This window comes from Cyclospora cayetanensis, unplaced genomic scaffold (genome assembly GCF_002999335.1).
Source record: "Cyclospora cayetanensis isolate NF1_C8 unplaced genomic scaffold, CcayRef3 CcayRef3_contig_94, whole genome shotgun sequence".
Taxonomy (NCBI): Eukaryota; Apicomplexa; class Conoidasida; order Eucoccidiorida; family Eimeriidae; genus Cyclospora; species Cyclospora cayetanensis.
In genome coordinates this window covers 107,201-126,238 of record NW_020312768.1, presented here as the reverse complement: position 1 = coordinate 126,238, position 19,038 = coordinate 107,201, and the positions used below count along the sequence as shown (strand labels likewise).

At 53.4% G+C, this 19,038-nt stretch overlaps 3 protein-coding genes across 3 annotated transcripts; 2 read left to right on the top strand and 1 right to left on the bottom strand.

The window, feature by feature from the left end:
• The first annotated feature begins 1,843 nt into the window (after positions 1-1,843).
• On the top strand, positions 1,844-5,076 carry LOC113147032. The gene is made up of 6 exons (XM_026336146.1): positions 1,844-2,090; positions 2,430-3,106; positions 3,775-3,931; positions 4,160-4,350; positions 4,542-4,689; positions 4,814-5,076. The coding sequence occupies exons 1-6, from the start codon at positions 1,844-1,846 to the stop codon at positions 5,074-5,076; spliced, it is 1,683 nt and encodes a 560-aa protein (XP_026191931.1).
• Positions 5,077-5,129: 53 nt separating this feature from the next.
• Positions 5,130-8,474, top strand: LOC34620099 (ribosomal RNA small subunit methyltransferase H). Its single transcript, XM_026336145.1, has 7 exons — positions 5,130-5,172; positions 5,367-5,833; positions 6,185-6,429; positions 6,568-6,757; positions 7,184-7,436; positions 7,775-8,076; positions 8,421-8,474. The coding sequence occupies exons 1-7, from the start codon at positions 5,130-5,132 to the stop codon at positions 8,472-8,474; spliced, it is 1,554 nt and encodes a 517-aa protein (XP_026191930.1).
• An 890-nt stretch (positions 8,475-9,364) lies between these two features.
• Positions 9,365-18,387, bottom strand: LOC34620098. Its single transcript, XM_026336144.1, has 11 exons — positions 17,461-18,387; positions 16,276-17,040; positions 15,444-15,823; positions 14,890-15,092; positions 14,038-14,178; positions 13,252-13,634; positions 11,719-11,785; positions 11,046-11,269; positions 10,632-10,762; positions 9,859-10,080; positions 9,365-9,569 (listed from the first exon to the last, which is right to left on the bottom strand). The coding sequence occupies exons 1-11, from the start codon at positions 18,385-18,387 to the stop codon at positions 9,365-9,367; spliced, it is 3,648 nt and encodes a 1,215-aa protein (XP_026191929.1).
• Between the last annotated feature and the right edge of the window lie 651 nt (positions 18,388-19,038).

Below are 19,038 nucleotides of genomic sequence, written 5' to 3'. Positions count from 1 at the left end.
CATGGTGTTCATGACTAAAAGATCCATGAACTAGGCCTAAAAGGACCCTCTTTTTGCTGTCTTCAACGTGTGGTCCAGGTAGGTCGGAGGCGTACATCTGTACACGCACATACATACGTATATCTGTACATATATCTACATACATATTCATACACATACATATAGGCGCATGCGTACATATATCTATGCATCTTCCTGTCTAGGGATAGCTGCATGTTATGGCTCTCGAATTACTTTTTGCCATTACAATCTGTCTTACCATTATCTATTGTGCCAGTTCTGTCTTCTGGGTGTCCGCGCCGTGTTTTCCAGCGCGCGTGCTTGCTGCTTCACATTTCCGTGGCTTCGTCCTGCAGAGTATGGAGGCCCCTCAAGGAGTACTTGAGGGGCCTTCCTCCTACGTAGGGGCATGGACCCTCCCAGAAGGTCCCTTAGTCGGCGGAAACTCACTTGAACTCGACGCGGAAGAGCGGTGCAGACGCGTTGATGCCGCGTCAGAAAGCGGTAAGCCTTGGAAAGAGGCGGAGCGAGGGAGGGCAGAGGGGCAGGGAGCCACTGCGTTTCAGACTTATATGCGCAGGTGGAAAGAACCTAAATAGCCAAGGGTAGAGACACACGAAGTACAGCAAGGGCAGAAGTACACAAAGAGACAGAATGAACGCGGGAAGGGAAGGGGAGGGTGCCCTTCAGCAAAAGGGAGGAACAGAGGGGAAGGGCAGTAGTGGGTGTGCAAGGAGCAAACATATGGAGAAACAGACAGTGTGGGGGCGAGAAAAGCGTGGTTCAAGCAGGGAGGACACCCTACCTACGGAGTTCTTGTTAAAGATAGCCAGACACAAGTACCTAATGGCACAGGATGTGGATGTATATACACTCCAAGAGGCAAATAGACTTGCACGGAGGGAAAGCTCTGGGTGGCCGCCGCCATTACATGAGAAAAGGTATTTGGTCCAATAATCTAAGCTTCCTTGTTTTTGAAACGATTAGTTGATGCAGGTGTTGCTCTTTTATGTCGTGAGACTGCTTCAGGAAGCAGCGGCAAAGTGGCGCTTCGGCACATCATCAAGCAACTGCAGCAGGAAGGGCCCATTGAGGCTGCCGCAGCTCTCCTCCAGTACAAGCCTTATGGAGAGAAGATTCTAAAGCTGATCCTGCACAGCCTTATTGGTAAGGTCCTCAAGGGAGGTTTTGCGGGAGGAGGTAATGCGAAGGTTCCGATCGCTCTGTCTTTCGTAGAGGAGACACCGCTGGGGGCATCCCCTCGTAGAGCCAAGGGGGGCACCAATACCAGCAGGGCCTACTGAGAGGCTGATGAATAGACACCTGATTTTCTAGAACAAATTGAACCCTTTGATTAGCATGCTTGCACTGGCTGCTCCTGCTACGGCTGTGATGCAGGCGCCAGCTTTCTCCTAAGTCTCGCCGTAGTGCTGTCACTTCAGATACCCCACGGGCTGACGGCTTCTGTTGCAGCAGACAACAGATTTTTGTTGTTACTAAGGGCCCCCCTGGCCGGCATCCTCTTGAGCCTGTCTCTCTGGCTCCTTAGGGAAGCCTTTGCTGCCTACCGTACGGTGTTGTTGGTTCGAATAAAGGCTGCTGCCACCATGATTCCTGCCTTTAAGGCTCCTAAAGCTTCTGCCTCTGCCAGTCCTGTAGGCTTAGTGGTGCGATTGCGACTCCTGCCGGCGCAACTGCTGGTGCTGTCCCTCTCACAGAGCGCGAAAACGTTTATCGGTATGGCGTGGATTCCTACGGCATGCAGCAGCAGCACCAGCAGCGAGCAGCGAACTATGTGTTCTGCCTCTGTGCCTCTGAGGCGTGGGTGTTGCTGCTCCTGTGGATGGGAGGCTGCTACACGCCTGCGGCAGCCCTCGTCGCTGTGCCTGCGGCTGCTGCCTTCCGGAGCTTCATCAAAAACTCCCTAGCGGACTGGGGTAGTCGAGCTTCCAGCAGCAGTGGCGAGAGGAGCGATGAATACGTCCTTGCGGGAGATGACACCAGCGACAGCTGTGGCAGCTACAAAGATATGGTGAAACCCTTCTTCCGTGCAGCGCTGAAAGCCCCAAACTTCTATGGACTGCCCGATGGTGAGGCTTCCTGCATGCCGTGGAAGCGCCTTTCTTCCTTGTGCCTTTAATGGTGTTGGGGGAAAGGGGGCAGGAGGGGGTTGCTGCTTGCTTGCTTGCAGCCTTCGTACGCTGCGAAACCAGTGCTTTGGGGGGGAGGGCGCTACACAGGCTCAGCAGGAGAGGTTCTTTGAATTCGTGTGTCAGCTCACCGAAACAGTGCACCTTTGCATCTGTAGTAGGTGCTAGAGGCGTAAGGACGCCGACGCCGCTGCTGCTGCTGCTGCTTCTGCGTATCTGCTCCAGTCGGATGCCTTGACGGCCTCCCCTCTCTGCCAACGACGACTCGGGATACGCCAGAAGCAAGTCAAAGCGGTGGAGCCGAGACACGCAACGTGATCGGTAATGCGCTGCGCCTCCTGCGACAACGAACGGGCAATCAACGGCAGCCACTTCTGCGGGCGCTTCTGTTGCACGTGTGCATGTGGGTGGATGGTCTCGTTTTCTGCTCGTTATGCGGCCTGCTCCTGCTACCACTGCTGCATCTGCGAGCCGCTGTGTGGCTTCTTGGCGGCAGTCCCTTCATTGCTGCAGCCTGCTGTTGCTTCGCGGCTGCATCAGCAGCAATAGATAAGGCCTTGCTCGCCCTCGTCAAGCAGGACGAGGGCGAGTGGGAAATGGGAGAAGCTCTGAACCAACGGCTCCTGGACGGCTCCTTAAGGCCCCTCCGTACCGAACTAGGAGGCTTCTGCCTCGACAATGGTGACGGCAGAGCACCCCATTCCCACATGGTGCCATGCTCGCACGCGCCTTCAGACGCTCAGCAGCCTGTCTGCTATGAAGCTCATGCAGCAGAGTCCACTCGGAAGGGGACGGCCGCGAACGATTCACTCATTCAACAGGAAAGCCTTCCAGCTACCGGGGTTCTTAAGGCCAATCTCGGGGAAGCAACAGCAACAGGAATCAGCAAACGCGCTGCACAGGACGCCAGCAGCAGCTCCGCATGGGACCAGAACGCTTTCCCTTTGTATGAAGCCGCAGCACGTACACCACAGCAACAGGGAGAGCAGCAGATGCAGCAGAATCAGAGGCTGCGGGAACGACAGTACCAGCAGGCACCGGAGGGCGAGCAGGGACAGGAACCGCTGGAGCAGGAGCAGCAGCACCAGCAGCAGCAGCACCAGCAGCAGCAGCATCGTAGCGATGAGAACAACCTTGATACAGAAGACGAGACGGACGAGCAAACAACAGAGACCACCTCTGACTCGAGGGAGAAGACGCCCGTGTCTGTTCTGCGGAACGAAGTCGTAAGGTAGGCGCAAGTAGGCGTACAGCCTTATCTATGCGCAAGGCTATAGCATTTTGAAGCCAGGACAGCTTCACGTTCCAGTCGCAGGGCACACGAGCAGTGCGCATTAGGTGCTGTCTAACCAGCTAGCTCGACAGGTGCAAAGGCCAAGGCGGCTACCGCGGCTACCGCGGCTACCGCGGCAGCAGCAAGCGCACATGCAGAAGCCGTTGATGGCCTTCTAGAGGGGCGCTGATCGCTAGTTTTCGGAAAGAATCTGAGTTCGATCAATGAGCTTGGGCTTCGCACGGACTGCACTAAGAACCTTGGTGCAAACGTGAGGGCACTACGGAGCGCTAAAGAGGACCGCGTTAGCTTTCTGGCCGTTTATTCGCTTGTACTGGCGCTGGCCCTTAGTATGGAAAGCGATGTTGCAAAAACGCATGCGAATTCCCTGCCGCGAGGGAACCCCAGTCTCTCGATGGTGCAGAGATTCAGGCCTTCGTAATCAGCGCACCAGTAGACTCCTTAAACGATGACATAGTCTGCAGTGCCACAGTGCGTAGAGGAGCAGGCGCTCTTGTTTGAGGAGGGGGGTGCAAAGGGCCACCTGTTGACTGTGAGAGCTAGGGGGAGGGTGAGAAGCGGGGACCCGGGTGGAAGAGGCGTGAGGAAGCGCGTGTGCGTCTCGCACGCAGTATTCGGCTAGGAATACAGTGGATGCATCGCCTTGCGGCTGCGCAACAGCAAGCGGCCCAGAGAGAGGCACAGAGAGAGACTCGGAGATAGTGCTTGGGAAGAGCTACGGAGAGGTGTAAGCAAGAGCAACGAGATTCCCCTTCTTTTGACAAACGCGGAAGCGATCCTGTCGCCAGTCACGACAGAAGTGAAATGAAAAGCGGAACCGGGAAAGGCAGACGGGGTCGTGTGAGGGGCGGTGACAGAAACGGGCATAGGCAAGGGAGGGCGGACCTGGCAGCAGTAGGGTTGGCAGTAGCGTAGAAGGCAGAGAGGTAGCTACTGCAGGCGCGATGCTGGCTACCATGGGTTCTGATAACAGCAGCATCAGCAGCAGCAGCTTTGATTAGGGGGAAGCAGCAGAGCCACACGTTAAGATCTCCTCCCGCGAACGTGGCCGTGTATAACAAGATGCACACAAGTATCCCGTGGTTATTTTTCTGTAGACTCTCGGGGGACTCTCTCGAGTTGGCGTATTATGCCAGTTTTGGAAGCAGAAAACTACGGCTATGGGAGAGGGGAGCATCAATGCTGCAGCGCGTAGGGTCACCTCTGCGTTCTCTGGGCCCTTCGCGGAGGATGTCGGCGTAAGAAGTTCGGATCCTGCTCACTAGATCGTTCTCAATGCAACTCTCCTGCTTGTAAAGCGACCGCTATTTCATTGTTTAGGAAGCTGCATAAGCCTGAGGGAAAGACACACGCGGAGGCCCCCTGCAAGGGATCGATGAGACTCGAGCAAGCAGAGCATTCAGGTTGGTAAGAAGCCCCCAAGCACCGAGGAGGCCCCCTCCCCCTCCCCCTCCGCCCCCTCTACATAATCCCCCACACCTATACCCTCTGAACAAAGAAAAATCAATACCCATGCCGGCTATTGAAACGAATCTGTTGCTCATTGGGCGAAGAGGGCCCCCCTCCCCGAACGCAGCACAGCTGTACAGGGCCTCGATTGCCAAATCCAGAACAGAGGCCTGTGGAGATTAGGCTGTGTCTTGAACCCAGACAGATCGTCCGTTTCTCTCTCTATGTTATGGAGAATGTATCGAGAATGCCACGAGCAAGAGGTTTCCGAGGTTCCCTGTATGATGAGCTAGCACGTCATCCATGAAACGGCTCGCTGGACCAACCCCCTCGCAGGTACGGCATGGGGTTCACGAGGGGGCTGGCTCCTCGAGAGGGCCCTACAGGCGGCGGAGAGAGGCGCCTGCGGTTCAGCCTGAATCTCCTGCTGCCGACTCTGCTCGTGTTACTGTGCGGTTGCCCACGCGAGGCAGCATTGCTCCCAAGCGCAGAGCCGAGGAGGCCTAGCCAAAGACACCTGCAAGGAATTCATGCCTGGAAATCCAGGTGCTCGTCTGCCTTTGCTGCCCCCCCGGCTTGGACCGCCTCAAGAAGTGCAGTCGCATGTGGGCAGTGCTCCCTGGAAGGAGCAGGGGGCCTCGCGTGCTTCTCTCAGACACGAAGGCGCTCGACTACAGCGCTTGGCTCAGAAATGGCTTCTCAGGGCGGGCAAAAGCGGCATCAGCAGGAAGAGGAAGCGGGGAAGCGCTTCCACACTCCAGTGATGCTCGAAGAGTGTCTAGACGTGCTCTTCGGGGAGGACCTATCCAAGCCACTCTTGGGGGAACTGTCGTCCTCAGAAAAGCCGAAGCAGCAGGCTCCCCAACCCCGACTTTTTATCGACTGCACAGTGGGTGGCGGTGGGCACGCTGCATGCATCGTGAAGAGACTGACAGCACAGGTATGTACTGCCGATTGTCTCGTCAGGGGCCTCCTGGGAATCTGTCCACGCGTCCTTTTACGGAAAAGCCTACGGGATTGACGGAGGGGCAGCACTCCTGACGGCAAGCGCCATCGACAAACATATGTGACTGGCCTTCTTAAACGCAGCTCTAAAGCAGCTCTGAAGCGGCTGTGAAGCAGCTCTAAAGCAGCTCTGAAGCTGCTGTAAAGCAGCCCTAAAGCAGCTCTGAAGCAGCTGTCAAGCAGCTGTCAAGCAGCTCCGAAGCAGCTGTCAAGCAGCTGTCAAGCAGCTCTGAAGCTGCTGTAAAGCAGCTGTGCTTTTCTGTTTTTCCTACGCTGTGTTTTGCAGGACACACTTGTGTGCTGCGATATTGATGGCGAGGCTATTGCAGCTGCACACGCTCGTCTGTGTTCTCTGTGTGGCGGCGGGCCTGAAGGGGCCTGCTGCGAAGCCTCTTATAAGGAGAAGAAGTCTACGGGGGCCCTCGTGGCTAAAAGGGGCCCTGGTATCCACTTTGTGCAGGGAAACTTCAAGTTTTTGAGAGAGCTTGTTAACACAGCTTTGGGCAAGGACACCAATGGATCGGTTGACGGGTACTACGGCTTATCCTTATGCCGCCGCTCCTGCTGGCAAGGATGCATGCATGCGTCTCTCACGCTGTATACGCCTGAAAATACAGGGGAAACGCATCGCCTTGTTTCTGCCGCTGCTGCACTTTCTGTCCGCCTCAGGATCATAGCGGACTTGGGGGTGTCCTCTCACCAACTGGATGCCGTTCAGCGCGGATTCAGCCACAGACTGAGGGGCCCCCTGCTGCTGCAGTTCTACCACCCCCTACCCATGGACACCAGCAGGTGCAGCCAGGTGTACGTACACCAAAAGTCGGTGGAGAACGCCATCGCTCAGCCTTCCCCTGCAGAGGTGAGAACACGAGCTTGCTCTTCACATATATAATGTGTATGTAGTATGTGTTGTATGGGTCTATGTGTTGTGTTGTGTGAGTATATGTGCTATTTTATATATATATGTACATTCAGAAGACAGCACATATATGTAGGCAGGTAGGTGTGTAGGCATGTGTACGTAGCTGTATGTATATGTATATATATGTATGCATGTCTGTGTAGGTGTGTTTGTGTATGTAGCTGTGTGTGTGTGCGCACTCGCTGATGTAAATGTATGTACATGCATGTAAATGTACGTGTATGAGCTGTGTGATGTGCGCGTCTGCCTGTGCTTGTTTGTGTCTGTCTGTGCTTGTGTGTCTGTGCGTGCTACTCTCTGTTATAAATCTTTCGTGCAGTTGGATCGATGTCTTCACTGCTGCTCTTGTGAACTTTGCTACAGTTGTTGCAGCACGCGAGCGGACCACTGCTGCAGCGAATCCTGTGGCAGCTGGGGGAGGAGCCCTTAGCGAAGCGCATTGCTGCAGCCCTTCTTCGCCAGCAGCAGCAGCAGCAGCAACAGCAACAGCAGGAAATGCGTATTCCGGATCTCGTAGATGTAGTGTGCAGCTGCGCACCATTGGTCCCTCACTCGCAAAAGAAGCGCATCCTCTCGCGCGTGTTTCAAGTGAGCTGCGTCTTAAAAAGCCTCATTTACGCTTGTTTGAGCCCAGTTCGCTGCTAGGCGCTTCGCTTCCCCACTTTGGCGGGCACCGCCGACCTTACGAAATAACGCCTTTTCCATGTTTTTCTTTGCACTTCGAGGGTGTATAGTCGTACTGTTCCTGTACGCGCACGCCTCTCGCCGTCAGTCCCTGCGACCTCGCCTGCTGATCACATCTAGATTTTGTGCTGTCACAGTGATGCGCCGCTGCGGCAGTGCTTCTTGTTGGACGCGCTGTCTGTCAAGTCTCATAGCGAAGCAGACGGCTTCTCGCCATCGTTCTACCCCGGTACCTTTGTGTGCTGTCAACCCTCCCTCGCTGCCCTTGTCCACTGCCACAGGCTCTACGGATGTACATTAATGAGGAGACGCTGGCGCTGCAGCAGCTGCTGACGCAAGCGCTGCAGCTCCTGCTGCCTGGAGGGCGCCTGGTGGTGCTCTCCTTCCACTCCATCGAGGACAAGATTGTAGCAACTGCCTTCCAAAAAAACAAATTGCAGGGGGCATCAGCAACGGCAGCAGCCGCCCAGCCGCTAGTAGACGATCCTCTTAGGAAGGGCTGGAAGGGACCGAGGGCGATTGGTGACGATGCGTCTGGCTACCGACAAGCGGCATGGCGACCCCTTTTTAAGGCAAGCTGGTGCTGCTGCTGCCACTTTTCCGCATCATCAGCCAGAAGTCTATCTACCTATCCCCTGCATCTGCTTGCCTGTCGGTGGCTCCCCTCGATACGCCGCTTGCGCCGCTCAGTTCTGCGAGCTCCTCCGGCTTCGCGCCACTACGTCTTTCGATGAATTTCAAGCGCTTATCTCTGTCTCAGCCTTTGCGTCTGCAACAGGCACCTTGCGGGGTGCCCATGCCCGGCTAAGCCGCCTTCCGTGCTGCTAGAGAAGACGCTTCTTTTTCTCCCTACTCTGACTACGCTCTCTCGGCTCTGCCACCATTTCCTGCGCTCGCCTCATGTGCCTCCCCTCAGAATTACTTGAAACCAACTGCAGAAGAGGTCGCCAGAAACTCGAGGTACGTGTGAAGCCCCAAGTCGCAGATCTTGTGTCGAGACACCTGCACGCAGCCTGTACTAGAGGCTCGGTGCACCTCTTTCATGCCAGGCCTCTCAACAGCCTCTTCTTGCGGCTGCTGCAGAGCTAGGAGCGCCAGACTTAGAGCTGCAGCGAAGGTCGTCTCGCCAGTGGAGCGACAGCAGCGGCAAGCGCAGCAGAATACCATGACGGCGCTCGCTCGCACAGCAAGAAAAACCGACTGGAACCCCCTTCCTCCTCTCCTTCCCCCGCCTCCCGAAATCACCAGCAGCAAGAATAATACCGCCCAGAAAACGCTTTTGCCGGCAGCAGCTCGGACTACATATATATATATGCGGCAGCGCTAAGTGCTAACCGCATGCAGCAAAAGTCTTGCAAAGCGAGCAACACGCGAAGATGTCGCTTGGCGTATCAGGATTCTGTCAGCCCCCATCAGCCTTTGCGGCCGCAACAGCAGAAGCCCACGCGGTCACCTCAACCGCAGGAACACCCCTTTATGCCCGGATCAAACAGCTTTCTTGTGTGCTAACACACAGACCCCAAGCCTTGCGAGGCAAGAATCCTCGTCATCGCCGTTGCTCAATCAGCGGATGAAGTGACGCAGTGGCTCTAATAGCGACTCGAAGGCCTCCCGTAGCCAATACAGGATGCTGCAGTACCCGAAAGCTAACAGATCTAGCGTTCGGCAGTCGTTTGCTCCTCTTTGATAACTGCTGCATGCACGTCCGATGTACATATATACATATATATATATGTATATGTATATATGTATATGTATATATGTATCGCCTTAACCGCCTCTTTTGCAGACGCGAACGTGCAGCAGACCCTGTAATGGGGCCGTGTAGTGGAGCTTGCCGCAGAGCATATTTTTTTCTCATCAGACGTCACTTTCGTTCATCAGCGGATCTGTCAGCCGCGCGCCTGCTGCAAGGCGTTCAGCGGCTTCTAACCGCCTGGCTCTGAAGCTGCGGGGTCCCCTAAAAAGAAAGCGGAGATGCCGCCTTAGCAGCTCTAGTGAAGAGACATCGGATGCATATGCGTGGTAACCAGAATCTCCAGACAGAGCAGGCGGCCTGAAGTACCTGCAGCACGGAGGTCGCCGAGTGGTCACACAGAGAAACACACAAATATACACACGTGAGCATTATATATGTGAATACTGTACGTAATATGCAGGCATTAAAATCCTCGCTTTCAGGATGTTTTAGGCTGCCACGCTTTGGTTGCAGATGGCACAAGAGCCGCGTCTCGCGTGAGCTGGGCAGTGTGTAGGACGCTCTGCATGCGGCAGATGCTCCGACATGCTCGCGAGTTGGCGTGCTGCTTGGGATAAAAATGGATAATGAGCATGTGAGTGCTTGGAGGAGCTACCTGAGGGTTGAGGCCGTATGGATAACGAGCACGGAGCTGAGCGCCATGAGGGCAGCGGCGATGGGAGGCGAGATGAGGAGGGGGGAACCTGGTATTAGCAGCAGCAATCCGCATGCTGCAGGGAGGCCAAGAAGGTTAAAGCCACATGCCCAAAGCAGGCAAGCAATTGTTGTGCGCCTTAGCGCTGCCGCCAGCTCCAAGAAACAGATTACACCGCGTAGGCTGCAGAGAGGAAGAAACACAGAAGGAAGCACTCGAACCACGCGTGGGGAGAAAGGGCCCTCAACTGCTGCTGAGCAACCAGTTCTACTGCGCTCGGCAGTTGTACTCTCCACACATCTAATATATATATATGTATATATATGTATACACATACATATACACACACACACATAGTGCTGTGAGGAAGCTAAGTGTGAGTGTCTCTGCCGGGGAAGGCACGAGATCGAGAGAAGCACCAGGAGAGGCTCATGCCAACCCCGAGCGGTGTATGCATGCAGGGAACTGACAAATACATGCACAAGGCATTTGCACCACTAAAGACGCAGGCATACACCACCCCATACACCCCACGCACGGTGGAACGACATAGGCGTGCAGAAATAAATAAAAAAATATACATACAGAATACCCGTTCAGAGAGCATTTGAGACACAAGACACGCCATGCACCACAGACCCTAGGAAAAGGCCATTGCGGTCCCCTTCTTGAGGATCTTTCGTGGCAGCTAAATCGGCATTGCGAAGTTGAGGGCTGTTTGGGAAAAAACCTACTCATTGCTAACCACGACTACAGAGGCACTGTTTACAGCGAGCGCTGCGCCAGCTCCCACAGCGAAAGAGAGATCTCCTGCAGCTAAAGCAGGCGAGTCATTGACTCCATCCCCCATGATCCCCACGCTACCGTTTCCCCTGTCTGCAGCACGCCGCACACACGAGGTGGCTTGAAAGGCAGAGCCTGTGGCAGTCGTGTGCAGCTCCCGTTGCGCTTCCTCTACGCGTGGCGTACAGCTATAGCAGCAATAGCAATAGCAACAGCAGTAAACGCAATAGCAATAGCAGCAGTAACCGCAATAGCAACAGCAGCAGCAGCAATAGCACTAGCAACACCAACAGCAGCAGCAACAGCAATAGCAGCAGCAGTAACAGCAACGAAAGCAACAGCAACAGTAACAGCAACAGCAGCATCCTACCCTGCTGCTGCTGCCTAAGCAGCGTGATGAGGGCAGCCTTTTGTTTCGGGAGAACCTCAGCAACTACCTTATCCGGTTCGACTCCAACGAATGCAGCGGCAGCTGCAGAGGCAGCTGCAGAATCTCCTGAACAAACCCACACTGAGACGCCTCTCTGCTTGAGAGCATCCACCACTGAGGCAGCCTCCGGTTGTAGAGCGTCACGCAGGGCGATACAGCCTGCAGCACACAAAGAGAAAGACACGAAAGAAACGGATAAAAAGCATGCAAAACGGAGGGGCAGGTACACCATCGTCACATGCACGCAGGTGCAGGTAAAATTCCCACACAAAACGTGGAGCTTTCTTTGAAAGTGCAGCTCCCCAACACATGCCGCAAACTGAATAAAGAAAGCAGCTTAACACGAACATCCGAAAGAAAGGCAGACGAAACGGAGGAAAACAGACGTTTTGCAAATCCTACTCTCCCCCCCAACAGACAAACAGACAGACAGACACAGACAGGTAGGTAGGCATGTAGTAGTGTGCCCTGCAAAAAGCCTTTTAAAGCGCCGCTACGGTTGGACTCTTTCCCCTGCATCTCCTTTTCGCCATCCTCTTCATGAAACTCCGCTTTATTCGATCCCATCTCCCTCGTCCTTCACCCAGAAAGTGCTACGTGTAATGTACCCAAGACTACGCCTGCCGTCTGCAGCAAAATGACAGTGCTGCCGAGGCGCTGCCACTCCGACACCCACTCCTGCAAACACACACTGCACAGTACAGCTGTACATACGGTAGACGGCGTTGTTAGGTGGAAGTACTTTGCCAGCAAAGAACAAACAGCATCCTTGAGAGACGCGTCGGTACGTAAGGCAGTAGCATACACATAGATACACGTACATACACATACATGCACATACACACACATAGATACACATACACATAGATACACATACATATATACACACTACTTGAACGGAGGCAGCAAAAGAATACTGAGCAAAGCGTTTTGCGGCTTTTCCCAGCCGCAAGCCTCCCCCTTCTCCCTTCTTTATTTCCCCGAAACAGGGGAGCGGCAGCAGCAGCGGCGACGCAGAGAAGGCAAAGAAGGACGTGGAAGCGGATACGGAGTGCGAAGAATTCGAAGGCACACGTGAAAAGCCCGTAAGAAAAAAGTACACAAAATAGAAAGAGACAAGAGGAGAAACAGACAACCACCCATCCCCCCTCTCCCCCCCCATAAACACACACATCCACATACATACACACATGCATACCAACGATCCCCATGGTACTTTTTGCACACCTGTAACTCAGGCTGCAGCAGAGGTGCTGCTCCGTCGACGCTTTCCGAGACGCAGCCGCAATTGGGACCGTCAACTTTGCATTTGCAGGGAGCACATGAGCAGCCGACGCCACTGCATGTAGGCTGCTGCTGCTGCTGCCGCGCTGCAGCAGCAGCAGACACCTTCAGTTCAACCGCATCCACAGAGCAACAGAGACCTCGTCCAGGGATGCTCATAAATTTCTCAGGCGCTCTCAGAGGCGGCACACCTGCAGAGACAGCAGCAAAAACAACAAGGCACTGCACCAACAAGATCGCAACCAGCCTTCACAGACTCGGCAGGCTGTGCAGGCACAGAGCTGGTTGCAGAGGGCTTCCCCCATCCACAGACACATACACATGTATGTATATATGTTCACATACATACAGACACATATACATATATATATATATATATATACATACATATACACACATACATACACATACAAATGTGTATATACACACGTACATACACACATACATACACACATATATATATATATACATACATACAGACACATATACATATATACATACATATATACGCACACACATACACACACACACATATATATATATATATACATACATACACATACATACACACATATATATACATATATACACATACATACAGACACGTAAACACATATATATACACACATACACACACACATACACATACACACACATACACACACATACATGCACACATATACATACATATACACACATATACATACATATACACACATACACATACACCAGGAAACCTTCCGTCATAACACACGGAGGCAAACAGCAGCGGGCAGACGAAGAAAACACTTTCTCCAGCACTGCTCCCAAGAAACAGCCGCCAACACACCCTCAATCTGCGAGACAGTATTCACAACGGCCCTGCCAATTGGATGCTCGCTATTCAGCTCAGCAACGCCGAGTAGCCACCAAAAGAAAACTGCACTGTCCTCTTGCAGCTGCAGGTGCTGCTGCAATTCCACGTGCTGCAACTGCTGCTGTTGCTGCTGCTGTTGTTGCTGTTGTTGTTGCTGTTGTTGCTGTTGTTGCTGCAATTGGGGTGAAGCCTCCAGAGAGTCCTCCGGCGAGAGGGGGATCCAGTCGATGAGCGGTGAGGGGCGTTTAGTCAGATACTGCTCGCTTTCTTGTTTCTGCTGCTGCTGTTGTTGGACTTGCAGGCGGTGACGCAACTGCTGCGCTTCCTCCGGCAGCCTCTGAAATGCTCCAATCGCCATTGCGGCACGAACTATCTCAAAAGCCCCTGTGCAAAATTACCCATAGACACCCATAGGTCAGCATGCACACATACGTAAGTATGTGTGCATGAACACACGGACACATACACACACACATACACATACACACATACATACATACACACATACATACATACATACATACACCCATGCACATACGACTCGCATTCAGCTTTTGGTGTGCTGCTTAATGCTCGGAAAAGGCGATAATTTCGCTTTTTGCGCGGCTTTGCTGCGGGGGAGCAAAGCCTTTTGCACGCCGAGAAGCGCCTTGAAAAGAAAGCTATACATCCAATTCGAAGTTCGGTGGGTTCAAGGGTTTAGCAAGCGAACAGCCGCGATTTCAGCAGGAGGCAAGGGGAAAGGGGGAGGAAGAAAGAAAATATCAAGCGAGCAAAGAGGCCTTACCCGTAGTAAGAGTACCTGTCTTGTCAAAGACAAACGTCTTCAAGCGAAGCGCAGACTCGAAGGCTGCCGCATCGCGAACGAGGAGTCCATAGCGTGAAGCAACACCACTGCAAACTAACTGCGCCGTCGGAGCAGCAAGACCTTCAGTAAACAAGAAACATGGAAGAAAAGATGCGCAACATGCGTACACATGCACACATACACACACACACATACATAGACATACATGAATGCATGCATATACAAAACACATACAAACGGAAAGTGCAGGTGGGAAAGCTGCATGGGCAAACGGCACAGCCGTAAGTCGTGTTCCTATACATGTATTTATGTACATATATACATATATATATATATATGTGTATATATATGTGTATATATATGTGTATATATATGTGTATATATATATGTGTATATACAAGCGCAGAAAGCTGGCAAAGATCGACAGTCCTGCAGCTGCTGCTTGCGTTTCAAGATCGATACGTGTCTACACCCACGTTACAGCCACACAGCGGCGCTTTTTTGCCAACACACGCATGTCACGGCTATGTATGGAAGCGAAAAAAATAAATTTTATTATTTCACATCCCTGCTCGCGTGTATAGTATGTGTATGTATGTGTGCGCAGGCAGTGGAGGAGAGGTTCTTCGATATCCCGAGGGGCAAACCACCACATGCTATTTGTGCAGCGTAAGACTCGACAAGAAGCCTGTTCCTCTCTCCCGAGATTTGACGCTAGTTATTCATCACAACCCTCTCCCCTGCTCTCCGCTAAGCTTTTTTTCCTACGACCCCCTAAGAAAAACCCTACGAAGCGACTTTGCAGCATCTCGTTGAGTGCGCCGTTCTTACCAAGAGCACACGGGCATGCGATGGCGAGGACAGACACCGCAAACTGCAGGGCTAAAAGAATTCGAGCAGTAGTGGGATTTCCCTCGACTGTCTCTCTCGGGAGGTGTAAGAACGGCAAAGGGGACACTAATCCAGCAAGCAACAAGTACAGCCAACAACTGAAAGTCACGGCAGAGAGAAGGAGAACTCCAGGCACAAACCAGCTGAGCGTAATCGCAGCAGCAGCACAAACTGAAGCCATCAAGGCTAGCAGCGCACTGCACATATTTCCACGGAAGCAAGCATGACGCGTTGCAGTCAGTTGCAAATGGCATGTGCAGCACCCGCGCGGCAGGCTTTCCCCACACGAGACACAGCAGAATCTCGGCAGACAGCAGCTGCTGAGAATTTGTAGCTGCTCTACTGAGTCGAGAGCCTATCGGCAGCGGTGAGAGCGACTCGCATGCAGCAGCCGAGGAATAAGGGCATTTGCCAGAAGTTGGTGGAGGGAGAGCGACTAAAAAGAGAGAGAAAGAAAGCGAGAACGAGAGAGAGACACAGAGAGAGAGACGTACGTGGCGACCTTATCAACGAGTTGCTGCGCATGTGGCTTGCTGCTCTCCGATTCTTCCACCAAGCGCAGCACTTGACCAAGAGCAGAGCCGCTGCCAAATTCGTGCAGCTGCATGAGAAGAGCTGCACCCTCCTCAGCAGCAACAACAGCAGCAGCAGCAGCCGCCGCTGCTGCCGACTGCCGACGGCGACTCTTGTCTTTTTTACCCCGGGGGGAGTCGCTGACACTTGATAGCTCCAGCGCTGTGTTCGAGACTGTCGAAGTTGCTGCTGATGCAGCCGCTCCAACAACCAGACAGCCCCCCAATATCGCATCTCCGCATCCCTTAGACACTGGTCTGCTCTCCCCAGTAAGCAAAGACTCACTCACCAGCACGACTTCCTGCACAGTGCGCCAACAGAAGCCATAGCAGCAGCAGCTCCGTCCTTTTGAGAATGCTGGCTTTCTAAATAATCCCCTCTTCTCTCCCCCCTGTGCAGAAGAGGGGGCCAAAAAGAACGCAAAAGGCCGTGCAAAAACTCCACAAGGATCATCACTCACGAAGAAGTAACACACCAGATCCCCTACAAGGTGAGCCGAAGCTGCAGGCAGGCTTCCCCACGGCTGCAGCTGTAAATACCAGCCATGCTCAGACACTCCGGCAGCTCAGCCCTCCACAGAGGCAGGTGCAGGGAACGTTTGTGGGTATGCATGCAAATTTAGGAAAAAAAGAAGCAACAGCACTGCTGCCATATCCCCACTCCTAGGCCCCCCCTATCCCCCCTCCCCCTCTCCCTCCCCCCCAGTTTCCCACGAATTCTCGAAACACGAATTCTCAAAACTGAACAACCAACCTTATTGAGCTGCAGCCCATCTGCAGGGACTGCTGCCCCCAAAGGAACTCTTGCGATATCGCCAACATGCAAGAGCTCCACAGGAAGATACACTGGAGGCAGGCTTGCGAGAGCAGCAACTTGCTGCTGCGTAAGCCTTTGAGCCGTGAAGGCAGCAGCAGAAGCAGCAGAAGCAGCGGGAGCAGCAGGAAAGGCCACTGTAGGTGCGAGAAAGGGCGAAGCCTTTGCTGTTGCCAAGGCAGCGGCAGCTGCGATAGCCGTACAAGGAGGGTTTAAATCCCCCTTTTCTGCTGCTTCAGCAGCAGATGCTGCTGCAGCTGCTGCCGCCGTAGCATCTGCCAGAAAGGCGGCAGTTCGAGGTCTTGCTGCTGTCAGACGTTCTGCGGCAGCAAATGCGCGCCGTTGCGCTTTTTTTTCAAGCAACTTTCCCAGCAGAAGCACCGAGATGAGGACTGCGGCAGTGTCGTAAAACGTAGGGGGATCCATGTGGGGGTTTCTACTACTCCTGCTGCTGCTGCCAGCGCTGCTGCCAGTGCTGCCGCTGTAAATGGTGAGGAAGACAGTGAGCACAGACACGAACAGCGAATACATGAAGGAGATGTTCGTTGCAACAGACATGAGGACATACATATCCGCCGTTCCCCGCCGGAGGGCAGCCAAGGCTCCCTGGTGTATAGACACCCCAGCAACGTATACCACAAAGGCAGAGAGGAGGGCCACCAGGAGCAGCAAATACGACAGTCCGGGAAGAAACGATTCAGCGAGCTGCAAAACACCTCACACGCCGTCACACCAGCAGCAGAAAAATGGCAGGCATATCGCGGCAGCGTAAAAACAGGCACCAGAAAGGAAAGAGAGGAGGAAGCAGGTGAGTTGCAACATGTATATACATATATCAATATATGTATGAAGATATATCTGTATGGCGATATATCTGTATGGCGATATACACATATATGTACATATACAGAGAGTGAGTGAAAGCCCGCCGTGCAAACATGAAAGACGTGTGTGTGTTGTTGCTGCACAGGGGGGTTCTTGTCGCTCGTGTATTCAAAGAAAGCACACGAGTGCAGCTTGGGAGTGAGCGGAGCGCTGCAAAGACGGCAACAGGCATTTTTTTTTTCTCTCTCTCTCTGTCTCTCTCTCGTTATGGCCCCGCTTTCTGCCAGACGATGATCGCACCAAGAGTGGAAGGTAGTGGCTTGGAATAATCATTGTGACGAGGACGATGAGTGCCGTGGGGAGTGTAGCGGCAAGAACTCGCCGCTTTTGAAGCTGCAGCGCCGTAGCTGCGGCTGCAGCCTGTCCAAACATCGCTTCCCCCCCTGGGCACCAGCGAATGAGCCATCCGCTGCAGCTACACAGGTGCAGGAGCTGACGTGCTCCTAGTCTCTTGTATGCATACACAACCCTAAGACAAGGGCCTCTTGAAGGCACGCCAGAAACACCCCCCAGGGCAGTCGCCACAGACACGACTCCCGGTACAGAGAGGAGAAACGTCTTGAACGCTTCGCACCAGGCGCTCCACTCCTGGTGGCTTCCTACAGGAAAGTCTTCGGAGGCAGCCGTCCACGCTTCCGCGTTTCTAGCTAGACTCTGCGATGCATCCGCGTATCCTGCTGCTCTTGCTGCTGCAGCGGCTGCAGGACTGACCCGAGCAAGCATGCGAGACGCTGCATCTGCGCCGTGGCTAGCTACTGCCAGCACTGCTGCCATATCCACTCTGACACTCCCCTGACGTGTCACGTCTGCAGGGCTAATGTGCAACACAGTAGTGGCCTCTAGCTCCCCGACAGCAGGCACTGTTTCTCCTGCTGCTGCAGCTGCAGCTGCAGCTGCTGCGCCTCCGCAAGGCTCGTGCTGCTGCTTGTAGTAATCCGAGAGCAATAAGGCCTTATACCCCAAGTCAGTGAGGTGCCGTTGCAGCGCATCTGCAGTTAGCGCGCTGCTGCTGGCGAGTGAAACCTCCTCCGCCTCTACGCCTCCAGGGGCCGGCACAGAGTACTCAATAGTCGCTCGCTCGAGCAGCAAAGACACCGCAGCTCTCGAGACACCCGGGATGTGCGTAAGATGCGTTTCAATAGTCCGCACGCACGAGGCGCAGCTCATTCCTAAAAAAAGAAAAACGCCAAAAATCAAAAAATAAGTCAAACCAAAGACTGTCTTGCGCCGTACGGCAGAGCCGTCGCGTAGGCCACGTGGCGGCAAGCCCAAGACACACACACCAACACACGCATGTACATACACACAAACATTGATATATATATATATACACACAAACATTGATATACACACATACACACAAACATGGACATGTACATACACAAACACTGATATACACACAAACATGGACATACACACAAACATGTACATACACATACAAACACGGACATACATACACACGAACATGGACATACACATACAAACATGGACACACACACTTACACAAAGACAAAGACACACATTACGATGCAAGCGCTACAGCCGCAGCCATCACTGACCCTGAATTTGAAAGGTTGCAACTTTTAGTCGCATCTGCGGGTGTTCGTGTGTCAAAGCGTCGCAGCGCTGGGGAGCATCAGGAGGCCCATGGGAAGAAGAAGTTCGCCTCCGCAAGTCAACTTTATCGATCGAGAAGGCATTCAGAATTTTCTGCGTGCTGTCAGACGCTTCAGTCTCACCCTCTCGCAGGGAGCTAGCGGTAAACCCCAGCTCTTCCAGAGACGCTATCAGAGACTCCTCAGTTACCTGCATGCTCGC

What these genes read in the sequence shown, in the direction of transcription:
- LOC113147032 (XM_026336146.1), top strand. Translation starts at nt 1,844, where the DNA reads ATGGGAGGCTGCTACACGCCTGCGGCAGCCCTCGTCGCTGTGCCTGCG. An exon ending in CACAGTGCGTAGAGGAGCAG is followed by an intron (nt 3,932 to 4,159) that starts GCGCTCTTGTTT and finishes GCTTGGGAAGAG; the next exon opens with CTACGGAGAGGTGTAAGCAA. An exon ending in GGAGGATGTCGGCGTAAGAA is followed by an intron (nt 4,690 to 4,813) that starts GTTCGGATCCTG and finishes GCCCCCTGCAAG; the next exon opens with GGATCGATGAGACTCGAGCA.
- LOC34620099 (XM_026336145.1), top strand. Translation starts at nt 5,130, where the DNA reads ATGTATCGAGAATGCCACGAGCAAGAGGTTTCCGAGGTTCCCT. An exon ending in CTCAGCCTTCCCCTGCAGAG is followed by an intron (nt 6,758 to 7,183) that starts GTGAGAACACGA and finishes ACTTTGCTACAG; the next exon opens with TTGTTGCAGCACGCGAGCGG. An exon ending in CATGGCGACCCCTTTTTAAG is followed by an intron (nt 8,077 to 8,420) that starts GCAAGCTGGTGC and finishes GCCTCCCCTCAG; the next exon opens with AATTACTTGAAACCAACTGC.
- LOC34620098 (XM_026336144.1), bottom strand. Translation starts at nt 18,387, where the DNA reads ATGAGCTGCGCCTCGTGCGTGCGGACTATTGAAACGCATCTTACGCAC. An exon ending in GACGGCAGGCGTAGTCTTGG is followed by an intron (nt 11,270 to 11,718) that starts GTACATTACACG and finishes TGTGTGCTGCAG; the next exon opens with GCTGTATCGCCCTGCGTGAC. An exon ending in CATACGGCCTCAACCCTCAG is followed by an intron (nt 9,570 to 9,858) that starts GTAGCTCCTCCA and finishes TCCGTGCTGCAG; the next exon opens with GTACTTCAGGCCGCCTGCTC.